This window comes from Salmo salar, chromosome ssa15 (assembly GCF_905237065.1).
Source record: "Salmo salar chromosome ssa15, Ssal_v3.1, whole genome shotgun sequence".
Classification (NCBI taxonomy): domain Eukaryota; kingdom Metazoa; phylum Chordata; class Actinopteri; order Salmoniformes; family Salmonidae; genus Salmo; species Salmo salar.
Genome location: NC_059456.1, coordinates 10,099,923 through 10,112,410, shown reverse-complemented (window position 1 = coordinate 10,112,410; position 12,488 = coordinate 10,099,923). Strand labels below are relative to the sequence as shown.

Sequence of the window (12,488 nt, the reverse complement as noted above, 5' to 3'; positions counted from 1 at the left end):
ATGGTCTCGTTGCAAAAGCTAAATTGTCGCAAGGGAACGTTTATTTATTTATTTTATTTCACCTTTATTTAACCCGGGTAGCAAAGATTATAGCAAACACCACTGAAACTGAATTGGTGCTCGCTAGCTTTGCAAATTCAGCTATTGTTGGAAGCCAGCCAATATGAAACAAACTATTAAAATTACAAAAGGTTGCAGCATATGTTGTGTAAATGGTGAACTCATACAACTGTCAACTCTTCTCATTTTAATCCGTTTCACATTTGCTAGCTACCTTTTAGATCGAAGCCCATATAGAATGATTGAAGATGATAGAAGCCCATCTCCTACTGTAAATAACCTACACACTGTGTGTGTGTGTAGCCAGCCAGGTAGAAAAATGGCAGAAAAATAAAAGACGGACATCAGAGTATTTTTCAGTACACCAAAACGCAAAGTAAGAACCCTAGTAGCCTAATATCTCAAATATTAGTTGATAAAATGTTCATAAGAAAGAAATGAAATTCTAATGGAAATGTTTCACAATGATGTCATTAGGCAGAGCAGGCAACAGATGGCACACAGACAGCAGAGTTGGGGACAGATATGCAGGGACAGACTGGCAGAGACAGGGAGTCTCAGGTAAGTTTGTTGAGTCTTTGTTTGACAACATTAGGAAAGGTTCTCAATTTTTTTGACTTGTAAAATTGGAACATAATTGGAAAATACCATGGATACCCCCACTCTCAACTTAAACTGGTGACTGAACTAAGATTTGTTAAAGGCAATGGTATTGCTGTTGTGATTAGTTGTGTAGTTTTGGGTACCGGTAGTTAGGAGTACGGCAAACACCTTATTTCTTTGGTTCCTCAATATACATTTACCATATTACAATGTAGGCTATGTGTTACAGCACTACTTTTGGTGTCCCCCTCAGGAATTGCTCTTGAGAAAATTTCATGTAATTGTCCCCTCCAAAGTGGATATCAGATTTTCGCCCCTGCTGACTCACCCTTACCTGGAGCAGTACTCCGACCTTACAGATGAGGTAATGAACCCTGACCATGACTCACCCTTACCTGGAGCAGTACTACGGCCCTACAGGTGAGGTAATGAACCCTGACCCTGACTCACCCTTACCTGGAGCAGTCTACGACCTTACAGATGAGGTAATGAACCCTGACCCTGACTCACCCTTACCTGGAGGAGTCTACGACCTTAGAGATGAGGTATTGAACCCTGACCCTGACTCACCCTTACCTGGAGAAGTCTACGACCTTACAGATGAGGTAATGAACCCTGACCCTGACACACCCTTACCTGGAGCAGTCTACGACCTTACAGATGAGGTAATGAACCCTGACCCTGACTCACACTTACCTGGAGCAGTCTACGACCTTACAGATGAGGTATTTGTCAGAAATCAGTTGTCGATGAAAAATGTTAGTGGATTAGATTTCAGGTATGTCCTAAATGTCCCTGACCAGTGATGATATGTAACTAACTAGTCTCTTCTGTTGTATTAATTCAGTTATCTCTATATCCTGCTCTAACCTGTAACAGAGACTCTAACCCTAACCTCCTGTCTGTCTCTCTGTTAGCCTGTAACCGAGGCTCCCTTCAAGTTTGACATGGAGCTGGATGATCTTCCCAAAGAGACCCTGAAGGAGCTGATCTTTGAAGAGACGGCTCGCTTCAACACAATCTGCAGGTCCTAACCCATACACACAGGTACAAACAGCTTCAACACAGTCTGCAGGTCCTAACCCATACACACAGGTACAAACAGCTTCAACGCAGTCTGCAGGTCCTAACCCGTACACACAGGTACAAACAGCTTCAACACAGTCTGCAGGTCCTAACCCGTACAAACAGCTTCAACACATTCTGCAGGTCCTAACCCGTACAAACAGCTTCAACACAGTCTGCAGGTCCTAACCCGTACAAACAGCTTCAACACAGTCTGCAGGTCCTAACCCGTACAAACAGCTTCAACACAGTCTGCAGGTCCTAACCCGTACAAACAGCTTCAACACAGTCTGCAGGTCCTAACCCGTACAAACAGCTTCAACACAGTCTGCAGGTCCTAACCCGTACAAACAGCTTCAACACAGTCTGCAGGTCCTAACCCGTACAAACAGCTTCAACACAGTCTGCAGGTCCTAACCCGTACAAACAGCTTCAACACAGTCTGCAGGTCCTAACCCGTACAAACAGCTTCAACACAGTCTGCAGGTCCTAACCCGTACAAACAGCTTCAACACAGTCTGCAGGTCCTAACCCGTACAAACAGCTTCAACACAGTCTGCAGGTCCTAACCCGTACAAACAGCTTCAACACAGTCTGCAGGTCCTAACCCGTACAAACAGCTTCAACACAGTCTGCAGGTCCTAACCCGTACAAACAGCTTCAACACAGTCTGCAGGTCCTAACCCGTACAAACAGCTTCAACACAGTCTGCAGGTCCTAACCCGTACAAACAGCTTCAACACAGTCTGCAGGTCCTAACCCGTACAAACAGCTTCAACACAGTCTGCAGGTCCTAACCCGTACAACCAGCTTCAACACAGTCTGCAGGTCCTAACCCGTACAACCAGCTTCAACACAGTCTGCAGGTCCTAACCCGTACAACCAGCTTCAACACAGTCTGCAGGTCCTAACCCGTACAACCAGCTTCAACACAGTCTGCAGGCCCTAACCCGTACCAAAACAGTCTGCAACACAGTCTGCAGGCCCTAACCCGTACCAAAACAGTCTGCAGGTCCTAACCCATACACACAGGTACAACCAGCTTCAACACAGTCTGCAGGTCCTAACCCATACACACAGGTACAAACAGCTTATTCAAATCCCAATCCACTTTTGCAGTTAAACATCACACGGCATGTCTGCGTGGGCGTCTGGAAGCTTCTGGAAGCGTCTGGAACAACAGCTTGGACTGTACTCTAGATCAGACATGACACAAGAATGTAGACTTTTTTTTTCACAGTTCTCATAGCACCTGTCAAATCATCTGAGATTGCCCCAAATGCATAGGGTCCAGGGGTCCATTTGGGTATGAGGGGAGTTTGATAGAGTGCTATAGGGGCTCATTAGTAACTAAAACACAGAATATCAGGGGGTGGAAAAAACAAGAATATTTTGTCTAACTAATGGCAGACAGCAACAAAAACGGGCAAATGCGACAGTGTCAACTCCACCCCTCATGGCTGGCATTTTGTGAGCAGATCTTTCAGCGTGTACCGCTGGACGCAGACTGATGAAACGGTGTGAACTCTGCTCACACGGGCAAGAATCGGTCATCCCGCTTGAAGAAAAACAGGCGCGCCCAATCTACTTCCTCCAGACAAGTGCAGTACATCACCTGTAATGAGAGAAGGGGAATCCCCTAATCGACCCCGTCTCTCAGGCACCTGATCTGAGAGGACTGGAATCAATACGATGGAGGTGTAATTCAACTACTGCTTTTGAGTGGTTTTGTAGTGATGGAGTAGAGGGGTTTTGTAGTGATGGAGTAGAGGGGTTTTGTAGTGATGGAGTAGAGGGGTTTTGTAGTGATGGAGTAGAGGGGTTTTGTAGTGATGGAGTAGAGGGGTTTTGTAGTGATGGAGTAGAGGGGTTTTGTAGTGATGGAGTAGAGTGCCTTTTGAGGGGTTTTGTAGTGATGGAGCAAAGTGACTTTTGAGGGGTTTTGTAATGATGGAGCAGAGTGCGTCTGAGGGGTTTTGTAGAGATGGAGTAGAGTGCCTTTTGAGGGGTTTTGTAGTGATGGAGTAGAGTGCCTTTTGAGGGGTTTTGTAGTGAGGGAGTAGAGTGCCTTTTGAGGGGTTTTGTAGTGAGGGAGTAGAGTGCCTTTTGAGGGGTTTGTAGTGATGGAGCAGAGTGCCTTTTGAGGGGTTTTGTAGTGATGGAGCAGAGTGCCTTTTGAGGGGTTTTGTAGTGATGGAGCAGAGTGCCTTTTGAGGGGTTTTGTAGTGATGGAGCAGAGTGCCTTTTGAGGGGTTTTGTAGTGATGGAGCAGAGTGCCTTTTGAGGGGTTTTGTAGTGATGGAGCAGAGTGCCTTTTGAGGGGTTTTGTAGTGATGGAGTAGAGTGCCTTTTGAGGGGTTTTGTAGTGATGGAGTAGAGTGCCTTTTGTAGTGATGGAGTAGAGTGCCTTTTGAGGGGTTTTGTAGTGATGGAGTAGAGTGCGTCTCAGGGGTTTTGTAGTGATGGAGCAGAGTGCCTTTTGAGGGGTTTTGTAGTGATGGAGCAAAGTGACTTGAGGGTTTTTGTAATGATGGAGCAGAGTGCGTCTGAGGGGTTTTGTAGTGATGGAGTAGGGTGCCTTTTGAGGGGTTTTGTAGTGATGGAGTAGAGTGCCTTTTGAGGGGTTTTGTAGAGATGGAGTAGAGTGCCTTTTGAGGGGTTTTGTAGTGATGGAGCAGAGTGCCTTTTGAGGGGTTTTGTAGTGATGGAGCAGAGTGCCTTTTGAGGGGTTTTGTAGTGATGGAGCAGAGTGCCTTTTGAGGGGTTTTGTAGTGATGGAGCAGAGTGCCTTTTGAGGGGTTTTGTAGTGATGGAGCAGAGTGCCTTTTGAGGGGTTTTGTAGTGATGGAGTAGAGTGCGTCTCAGGGGTTTTGTAGTGATGGAGCAGAGTGCCTTTTGAGGGGTTTTGTAGTGATGGAGCAAAGTGACTTGAGGGTTTTTGTAATGATGGAGCAGAGTGCGTCTGAGGGGTTTTGTAGTGATGGAGTAGGGTGCCTTTTGAGGGGTTTTGTAGTGATGGAGTAGAGTGCCTTTTGAGGGGTTTTGTAGAGATGGAGTAGAGTGCCTTTTGAGGGGTTTTGTAGAGATGGAGTAGAGTGCCTTTTGAGGGGTTTTGTAGTGATGGAGTAGAGTGCCTTTTGAGGGGTTTTGTAGTGATGGAGTAGAGTGCCTTTTGAGGGGTTTTGTAGTGATGGAGTAGAGTGCCTTTTGAGGGGTTTTGTAGTGATGGAGTAGAGTGCCTTTTGTAGTGATGGAGTAGAGTGCGTCTGAGGGGTTTTGTAGTGATGGAGTAGAGTGCGTCTGAGGGGTTTTGTAGTGATGGAGCAGAGTGCGTCTGAGGGGTTTTGTAGTGATGGAGCAGAGTGCCTTTTGAGGGGTTTTGTAGTGATGGAGCAAAGTGACTTTTGAGGGGTTTTGTAATGATGTAGCAGAGTGCGTCTGAGGGGTTTTGTAGTGATGGAGTAGGGTGCCTTTTGAGGGGTTTTGTAGTGATGGAGTAGGGTGCCTTTTGAGGGGTTTTGTAGTGATGGAGTTGAGTGCCTTTGCACCAGAGTATCAGAAAATAATTGACATGGGTCCCCAGATCCTCAAAGTTCAACAGCTGCACCATCGAGAGCATCCTGACTGGTTGCATCACCGCCTTGTATGGAAACTGCTCAGCATCCGACCGTAATGCACTACAGAGGGTAGTGCGTACGGCCCAGTACATCACTGGGGCCGAGTTACCTGTTATCCAGGACCTCTATACCAGGCGGTGTCAGAGGAAAGCCCAAATAATTGTCAAAGACTCCAGTCATAGACTGTTCTCTCTGCTACCGCATGGCAAGCGGTGCTGGAGCGCCAAGTCTAGGTCCAAGAGGCTTCTAAACAGCTTCTACCGCCAAGACATAAGACTGCAGAACAATTAATCAAATGGCCACCTGGACTATTTACATGGACCCCTCCATTTGTTTTGTACACTGCTGCTACTCGCTGTTTATTATCTATGCATAGTCACTTCACCCATACCTACATGTACATATTACCTCTAACTGGACCCCCGCACACTGACTCTGTACCGGTACCCCCTGTATGTAGCCTCCACATTGACTCAGTACCGTCATAACCTGTATATAGCCTCCACATTGACTCTGTACCGTAACACCCTGTATATAGCCTCCACATTGACTCTGTACCGTAACACCCTGTATATAGCCTCCACATTGACTCTGTACCGGTACCCCCTGTATATAGCCTCCACATTGACTCTGTACCAGTACCCCCTGTATATAGCCTCCACACTGACTCTGTACCGGTACCCCCTGTATATAGCCTCCACACTGACTTGGTACCGGTACCCCCTGTATATAGCCTCCACATTGACTCTGTACTGTAACACCCTGTATATAGCCTCCACATTGACTCTGTACCAGTACCCCCTGTATATAGCCTCCACATTGACTTTGTACCGGTACCTCCTGTATATAGCCTCCACATTGACTTTGTACCAGTACCTCCTGTATATAGCCTCCACATTGACTCTGTACCGGTACCCCCTGTATATAGCCTCCACACTGACTTGGTACCGGTACCCCCTGTATATTGACTCTGTACCGGTACCCCCTGTATATAGCCTCCACATTGACTCTGTACCGGTACCCCCTGTTTATTGACTCTGTACCGGTACCCCCTGTATATAGCCTCATAGTTATTTTGTTTACATTTTTTAAATATTTTCTTAACCAACAATGCAGTTTTAAGAAAATAAAGTTAAGGACTTGTAAGTCAGCATTTCACAGTAAGGTTGTATTCAGCGCATGTGACAAATAACATTTAATTTTGGTTTGATCATTGGATAGAGCTTCCCTTCAGATCTCATTCTCTGTTTAACACTTCTCTCTCTCGCTCTCTCTCTCTCCACAGATCACACTCTGCTCTGGACTCCTCTCCTCCACCTCTCTTCTCTCCGCCTCTTTGTCATGTGCTGTGGTTCCTCCTGTCTTCAGCATTTCCTGTATACTTCCTACCTCCCCTAGTCAGTCGAACCACCATGCTCAGGAACAGTATCAGGAATCAACCTCTCTCTCTCTGCTTTCTGCTCGCTCTCTCTCTCTGTCTCTCTCTCTCTCTCTCTCTCTCTCTCTCTCTCTCTCTCTCTCTGTCTCTCCCTCTCTCTCTGCCTACGGGGTAAAGGGGCGTCACATGTTGGCTTATCGTTAAGGAGATGCTTGTCTTGTGTGTTTCAAGTCAAAAATCAACGGAGGGTTGTGTCCCAAATGGTGCCCTATTCCCTAATATAGTGTACTACTATTAGAAAATAGTGCACTATGTAGGGAACAGGGTGCCATAGGGCTCTGGTCTAAAGTAGTGCACTATATAGGGAATAGGGTTCCATAGGGCTCTGGTCTAAAGTAGTGCACTATGTAGGGAACAGGGTGCCATAGGGCTCTGGTCTAAAGTAGTGCACTATATAGGGAATAGGGTTCCATAGGGCTCTGGTCTAAAGTAGTGCACTATGTAGGGAACAGGGTGCCATAGGGCTCTGGTCTAAAGTAGTGCACTATGTAGGGAATAGGGTGCCATAGGGCTCTGGTCTAAAGTAGTGCACAATGTAGGGAACAGGGTGCCATAGGGCCCTGGTCAAAAGTAGTGCACTATGTAGGGAACAGGGTGCCATAGGGCCCTGGTCAAAAGTAGTGCACTATGTAGGGAACAGGGTGCCATAGGGCCCTGGTCAAAAGTAGTGCGCTATGTAGGGAACATGGAGCCATTTGGGACACAGTTATTGGCTCTGGAGACACCTGTTCAATCAGACGCTTTGTCTTCAGTCAAGTAAGTGTTGGTTTATGGTCTAGTCCTCATTGTTACTCCTGGCCTGCGCAGCTGATGCAGCGGTACACAGTTGTCAGGTTTGTTTTCAAAAGCTTGACGTTGTGAATGGTCTTTCTAGATCTTTCTATCTGAAGTTATGAACAGGATGTTGTCACAGCACCCTGCCAAGAAAGACCCTGCATTGATGAGATCGACTTACTTATGCATGGATGTAATACTAACAGTATCTGGACAGGTTGACATAATACTAACAGTATCTGGACAGGTTGACGTAATACTAACAGTATCTGGACAGGTTGACGTAATACTACAGTATCTCGACAGGTTGACATAATACTAACATTATCTGGACAGGTTGACATAATACTAACAGTATCTGGACAGGTTGACATAATACTAACAGTATCTGGACAGGTTGACATACTAGTAACAGTATCTGGACAGGTTGACATACTAGTAACAGTATCTGGACAGGTTGACGTACTACTACAGTATCTGGACAGGTTGACATAATACTAACAGTATCTGGACAGGTTACCATAATACTAACAGTATCTGGACAGGTTGACGTAATACTAACAGTATCTGGACAGGTTGACGTAATACTAACAGTATCTGGACAGGTTGACGTACTACTAACAGTATCTGGACAGGTTGACGTACTACTAACAGTATCTGGACAGGTTGACGTAATACTAACAGTATCTGGACAGGTTGACGTAATACTAACAGTATCTGGACAGGTTGACGTAATACTAACAGTATCTGGACAGGTTGACGTAATACTAACAGTATCTGGACAGGTTGACGTAATACTAACAGTATCTGGACAGGTTGACGTAATACTAACAGTATCTGGACAGGTTGACGTAATACTAACAGTATCTGGACAGGTTGACGTAATACTAACAGTATCTGGACAGGTTGACGTAATACTAACAGTATCTGGACAGGTTGACGTAATACTAAAAGTATCTGGACAGGTTGACGTAATACTATCAGTATCTGGACAGGTTGACGTAATACTATCAGTATCTGGACAGGTTGACGTAATACTATCAGTATCTGGACAGGTTGACGTAATACTATCAGTATCTGGACAGGTTGACGTAATACTATCAGTATCTGGACAGGTTGACGTAATACTATCAGTATCTGGACAGGTTGACGTAATACTATCAGTATCTGGACAGGTTGACGTAATACTATCAGTATCTGGACAGGTTGACGTAATACTAACAGTATCTGGACAGGTTGACGTAATACTAACAGTATCTGGACAGGTTGACGTAATACTAACAGTATCTGGACAGGTTGACGTAATACTAACAGTATCTGGACAGGTTGACGTAATACTAAAAGTATCTGGACAGGTTGACGTAATACTAAAAGTATCTGGACAGGTTGACGTAATACTAACAGTATCTGGACAGGTTGACGTAATACTAACAGTATCTGGACAGGTTGACGTAATACTAACAGTATCTGGACAGGTTGACGTAATACTAACAGTATCTGGACAGGTTGACGTAATACTATCAGTATCTGGACAGGTTGACGTAATACTATCAGTATCTGGACAGGTTGACGTAATACTATCAGTATCTGGACAGGTTGACGTAATACTAACAGTATCTGGACAGGTTGACGTAATACTAACAGTATCTGGACAGGTTGACGTAATACTAACAGTATCTGGACAGGTTGACGTAATACTAAAAGTATCTGGACAGGTTGACGTAATACTAAAAGTATCTGGACAGGTTGACGTAATACTAACAGTATCTGGACAGGTTGACGTAATACTAACAGTATCTGGACAGGTTGACGTAATACTAACAGTATCTGGACAGGTTGACGTAATACTATCAGTATCTGGACAGGTTGACGTAATACTATCAGTATCTGGACAGGTTGACGTAATACTATCAGTATCTGGACAGGTTGACGTAATACTATCAGTATCTGGACAGGTTGACGTAATACTAACAGTATCTGGACAGGTTGACGTAATACTAACAGTATCTGGACAGGTTGACGTAATACTAACAGTATCTGGACAGACAGAGAAGGATGGGGATACCTAGTCAGTTACACAACTGAATGCATTCGACCGAAATGTGTGTTGGTCATTTAACCCCTGACCCCTCAATCAGAGAGTTGCAGGGGGCTGCCTTAATCTATTTCCACGTCTGTTGTTGTTGAGGGTTAACTGCCTTGCTCAAGGGCAGAACGGCAGATTTTTCCACCTCGCCGGCTCGGGGATTCAAACTGCGACCTTTCAACTACTGGCCCAACTCTGTTAACCACTAGGCTACCTAACGCTCTCTCTCTGCTGCTCCCAACGGCCTGTTCTCGCTCTCTGCTCTTCCCAACGGTCTGGTCTCGCTCTGCTCCTCCCAACGGCCTGGTCTCGCTCTCTGCTGCTCCCAACGGCCTGGTCTCGCTCTCTGCTGCTCCCAGCGGCCTGGTCTCGCTCTCTGCTGCTCCCAACGGCCTGGTCTCGCTCTCTGCTGCTCCCAACGGCCTGGTCTCGCTCTCTGCTCCACCCAGCGGCCTGGTCTCGCTCTCTGCTCCACCCAGCGGCCTGGTCTCGCTCTCTGCTCCACCCAGCGGCCTGGTCTCGCTCTCTGCTCCACCCAGCGGCCTGGTCTCGCTCTCTGCTCCACCCAGCGGCCTGGTCTCGCTCTCTGCTGCTCCCAACGGCCTGGTCTCGCTCTCTGCTGCTCCCAACGGCCTGGTCTCGCTCTCTGCTCCACCCAGCGGCCTGGTCTCGCTCTCTGCTCCACCCAGCGGCCTGGTCTCGCTCTCTGCTCCACCCAGCGGCCTGGTCTCGCTCTCTGCTCCACCCAGCGGCCTGGTCTCGCTCTCTGCTCCACCCAGCGGCCTGGTCTCGCTCTCTGCTCCACCCAGCGGCCTGGTCTCGCTCTCTGCTCCACCCAGCGGCCTGGTCTCGCTCTCTGCTCCACCCAGCGGCCTGGTCTCGCTCTCTGCTCCACCCAGCGGCCTGGTCTCGCTCTCTGCTCCACCCAGCGGCCTGGTCTCGCTCTCTGCTCTTCCCAACGGCCTGGTCTCTCTCTCTTCTCCTCCCAACGGCCTGGTGTCTCTCTCTTCTCCTCCCAACGGCCTGGTGTCTCTCTCTTCTCCTCCCAACGGCCTGGTCTCTCTCTCTGCTCTTCCCAACGGCCTGGTCTCTCTCTCTGCTCTTCCCAACGGCCTGGTCTCTCTCTCTGCTCTTCCCAACGGCCTGGTCTCTCTCTCTGCTCTTCCCTACGGCCTGGTCTCGCTCTCTTCTAACAAAACATTAAGAGCAAGTTAATAATATTGAGTTGCACCTACTACCATACCCTGTTCACCTACTACCATACCCTGTTCACCTACAACCATACCCTGTTCACATACCACCATACCCTGTTCACCTACCACCATACCCTGTTCACCTACCACCATACCCCGTTCACCTACTACCATACCCCGTTCACCTACTACCATACCCTGTTCACCTACCACCATACCCTGTTCACCTACGACCATACCCTGTTCACCTACCACCATACTCTGTTCACCTACTAGCATACCCTGTTCACCTACTACCATACCCTGTTCCCCCTACCACCATACCCTGTTCAAAGGCGCTTAAATATTTTGTTTTGTCCATTCACCCTCTGAATGGCACACATACACAATCCATGTCTCAATTGTGTCAAGGTTTAAAAATCCTTCTTTAACGTGTCTCCTCCCCTTCACCTACACTGATTGAAGTGGATTTAACAAGAGACGTCAATAAAAGATCATAGCTTTCACCTGGATTCACCTGGTCAGTCTATGTCATGGAATTAAAAGCCATTTATACTGAGAAACCTTAGTACAGAGTCATGAGTCAGATTACATGTACATTATCCTAACACCATATTTATACATAGGATCCGTTTTATTAGTTTGCAGGTTTATGTACGTGGCCCCTTTTAAGATGTCAACACTTGCTGGATGAGTGAGAGCGCGACGTAACAACAGAAGTTAGGCTCGTCTGCTGCGCCCTCCTTCCCTCAACTACAGGAACAAATACCAAGGATTATTAACCGAGGCATTATCAGTAACACAAGATGTCTGCATCTCGCTAGATCTATACGCCGGCTTCTCTCCGATACCATTACAGCGGCCATAGTTAACCGCTGGTTATGTCGAAGGTTCTTCATACCTGTTTCACACTTATTTCAGTTACATAAAGAACCATTTCAATGGAAGCAGGTTAGTGGCTCGTAGCTTGAGCTCCCAGGTCATTATTTGAGATGCTCAGAGAGAACATTGTCCGTTGCACACTGGCTTCTCTCTGCTGCCATTTCACTGGCCGTAGTATCTACTACATTACAAAGTGGCCAAACATCTATACAAATCTCTACTCCTGTAACTGGCTGTGGCGTTACAGATCTCTGCTCCAGTAACTGGCTGTGGTGTTACAAATCTCTGCTCCTGTAACTGGCTGTGGCGTTACAGATCTCTGCTCCAGTAACTGGTTGTGGAGTTACAAATCTCTGCTCCTGTAACTGGCTGTGGCGTTACAGATCTCTGCTCCAGTAACTGGCTGTGGCGTTACAGATCTCTGCTCCAGTAACTGGCTGTGGCGTTACAGATCTCTGCTCCAGTAACTGGCTGTGGCGTTACAAATCTCTGCTCCTGTAACTGGCTGTGGCGTTACAGATCTCTGCTCCAGTAACTGGCTGTGGCGTTACAGATCTCTGCTCCAGTAACTGGCTGTGGCGTTACAGATCTCTGCTCCTGTAACTGGCTGTGGCGTTACAGATCTCTGCTCCAGTAACTGGCTGTGGCGTTACAGATCTCTGCTCCAGTAACTGGTTGTGGCGTTACAAATCTCTGCTCCTGTAACTGGCTGTGGCGTTACAGATCTCTGCTCCAGTAACTGGCTGTGGCGTTACAGATCTCTGCTCCAG

The 12,488-nt window shown here is 47.1% G+C and overlaps 1 protein-coding gene across 1 annotated transcript in view; it reads left to right on the top strand.

Moving 5' to 3' along the window:
• Positions 1 to 1,710, top strand: part of LOC106570952 (mitogen-activated protein kinase 1) — a 54,590-nt gene extending 52,880 nt beyond the window's left edge. The window contains exon 7 of the mRNA XM_045695452.1: positions 1,581 to 1,710. Within this exon, the coding sequence (XP_045551408.1) occupies positions 1,581 to 1,697 (117 nt within the window). The 3' untranslated portion in view covers positions 1,698 to 1,710. The remainder of the gene's footprint in view (positions 1 to 1,580) is intronic.
• The last annotated feature ends 10,778 nt before the right edge of the window (positions 1,711 to 12,488 follow it).